The 2118-nt window shown below is 42.4% G+C and overlaps 1 protein-coding gene across 5 annotated transcripts in view; it reads right to left on the bottom strand.

The window, feature by feature from the left end:
* Positions 1-6: 6 nt before the first annotated feature.
* The window catches only part of MID1 (midline 1), a 257614-nt gene continuing 255502 nt past the window's right edge, over positions 7-2118 (bottom strand). For all 5 annotated transcript variants that reach the window (XM_031060407.1, XM_031060408.1, XM_031060406.1 and 2 more), the window contains one exon: positions 7-1696. In XM_031060407.1, coding sequence (XP_030916267.1) covers positions 1348-1696 — 349 coding nt within the window. In that variant the 3' untranslated portion in view covers positions 7-1347. The remainder of the gene's footprint in view (positions 1697-2118) is intronic.

Genomic DNA, 2118 nt, shown 5'->3' with positions numbered 1-2118 from the left:
CTGATTCAGCTCTGAGATAAAGTACATAGAACTTCTATTGCCACCACTGAAGCTCTTCTACCAACACCAGGATGAACATAGGGTCTCCCTATGCAGATTTCTACTGCTGCTGAAAGCTTACTCTTTACTTTTCATTCACAAAGTGAACTGTGCTTTCCCAAACAACCTGGGACAATGATAACTATGAGCAAACTCCAGCTGCAGTGTTTCTCCATACAGCTCATGCAAAACAGATTTCCTTGCTTTGTTGTAGACACTACACAGTGTATGACAATGAAACATTTGTGTTTAATTTAAAACCAATGGTAAAGTGGCGCATGTCTCACTTCCGAGTGGTTGGCTGGGCTTGCTATGTTGAACCTTGTAAAATCAGCAATAAGCATTCACAGGTCTGCCATCAGAACCGTGACATCTTCCATTACAATCAATCCTTAAATGATGCCGTGCTTTATCAAATTAGTCTACAGTCAGGCCTTGGATTGGCTGCTCTCCTCCAGTGCTGCTGATTCTCAGAGATGGTATCAGTATTCCACATCCTCAGTGATTCTATAATGTTTCCCAAAGATGAAAGTGAAGCACTGGTAGATGGGAATATTACCATCAATAAAATAAATCACCAGATGATTTATCCACTCACATTTCTAGGAGATATTCCGCATGTTTTTTATGAACAGAGAGAGCATTGCCCTGTGAACAGAAGTAAATTAAACTTTATTCTTTTGCTGTGTTGGCGAGCTCCACTTCCTCGCTTGCTTATTTTTGTTCTTTTGGTCTGCACATTCCCATGTGCAAAGTAGAAATTGAGAGCTCTCACACTCAACAAGGCTGGTAATGAGACCACTAATGTTGGTACAAGTAAAACCTGCAGTATACTGACTTGTCCACTATGCAGTTTTCATCTTTCCAATTTTCTTCTATTATCCACTGTAAAATAAAATTATTCAAAAGGCTGATGAAACTTTAATTAACAGGACCACCAATGTGCAAAAAACCCCCCTCCCAAAAAAAACAAGAAGTCATTTCCCAGATGTCCATACTAGGCTTTCATTTTTCTTTTTTTTTTTTTCATTTTTATAAATAATTTATAAATCTTCCTGTAAGAGATGAAATACAAAAACCAACCAAACAAAACCAACTGAAAAAAAAGTTCTAAGTTATTATTAAAGCCACTTCTTGTCCTTCAGTACAAAATACACAGGAAGAGATTTTCTCTCCTTGTCAGTTTTGCCCAAATTTGGCAGCATTGTCTGGGATGCCACATGGATCCTCCAGCTCCGGGTGAGCTCCTGGTGGCCCCGCCTGGCCACCCTGGGAAGATGGGCCCTCCTACCTTTTGGCTTTCAGCAGTCACGCGAGCTGCTCGGAGGAGTCTAGGTGGTCAGGGATAGGCAAGCCAGTTATAATGGTCAAACATTTATTCCACACCGTGAACGTGGGGCACACTGGCTGGCCAAATGTAATGTCAAAAGTGTAAAGGTGGAGGGAGTTCAAAGCATCATAAAAGGCAAGGGAACCGTTGTCGTAGTCCAGCAAAATCCCGACCCTCCGGAGGTGAGGCGCGGGCTCGATGGGGATTTCTTTGCTGTTGTGCCGCACCACCCACGTGTTATTGCAGCGGCAGAGCACCCAGGAGGCAGAATTCTTTCCAATCCACTCGTGCTTCGGTGCTGACTTGTAGGAAATGCCAATAGCATACCTGCAAAACAAAAGAACATCTCAAGGAAACAAATGCTTCCTGCCATTTTGTCTCTCAGTGAAGTCAAACGCTAGCCCAGAGGACTCGCTGGAATGCCCCCGCCTCTTACTGCCCTGAGTTAAGCTCTAATTAAACAACATCTCACCACAACATCTGCTCAGGCTTAATTGATGCTTTGTCTCTCTTTTGGGTCTGAGAGGTCAGGGAAACTCATGGTATTATTTCTAGTTTGGCAGCTATGGCAATTTTTTTGAGGTCCTGCCTCTGGTATTGAAAAGGAAGATTGTTGAATACTCAGCAACACAGGGTTTAAACCACTGGACCTCAAATTTCCATTTCCAACAGATGAATACAGAGGAATTCATTGATTTTAAAATACACTGCTATCTGTCAGCTAATCTGATCTCTCCTTGCTCCTTTAA

The sequence above is a fragment of the Geospiza fortis genome, unplaced genomic scaffold, assembly GCF_000277835.1.
Source record: "Geospiza fortis unplaced genomic scaffold, GeoFor_1.0 scaffold50, whole genome shotgun sequence".
Taxonomy (NCBI): Eukaryota; Metazoa; Chordata; class Aves; order Passeriformes; family Thraupidae; genus Geospiza; species Geospiza fortis.
This window is presented reverse-complemented; position numbering and strand designations above follow the sequence as displayed.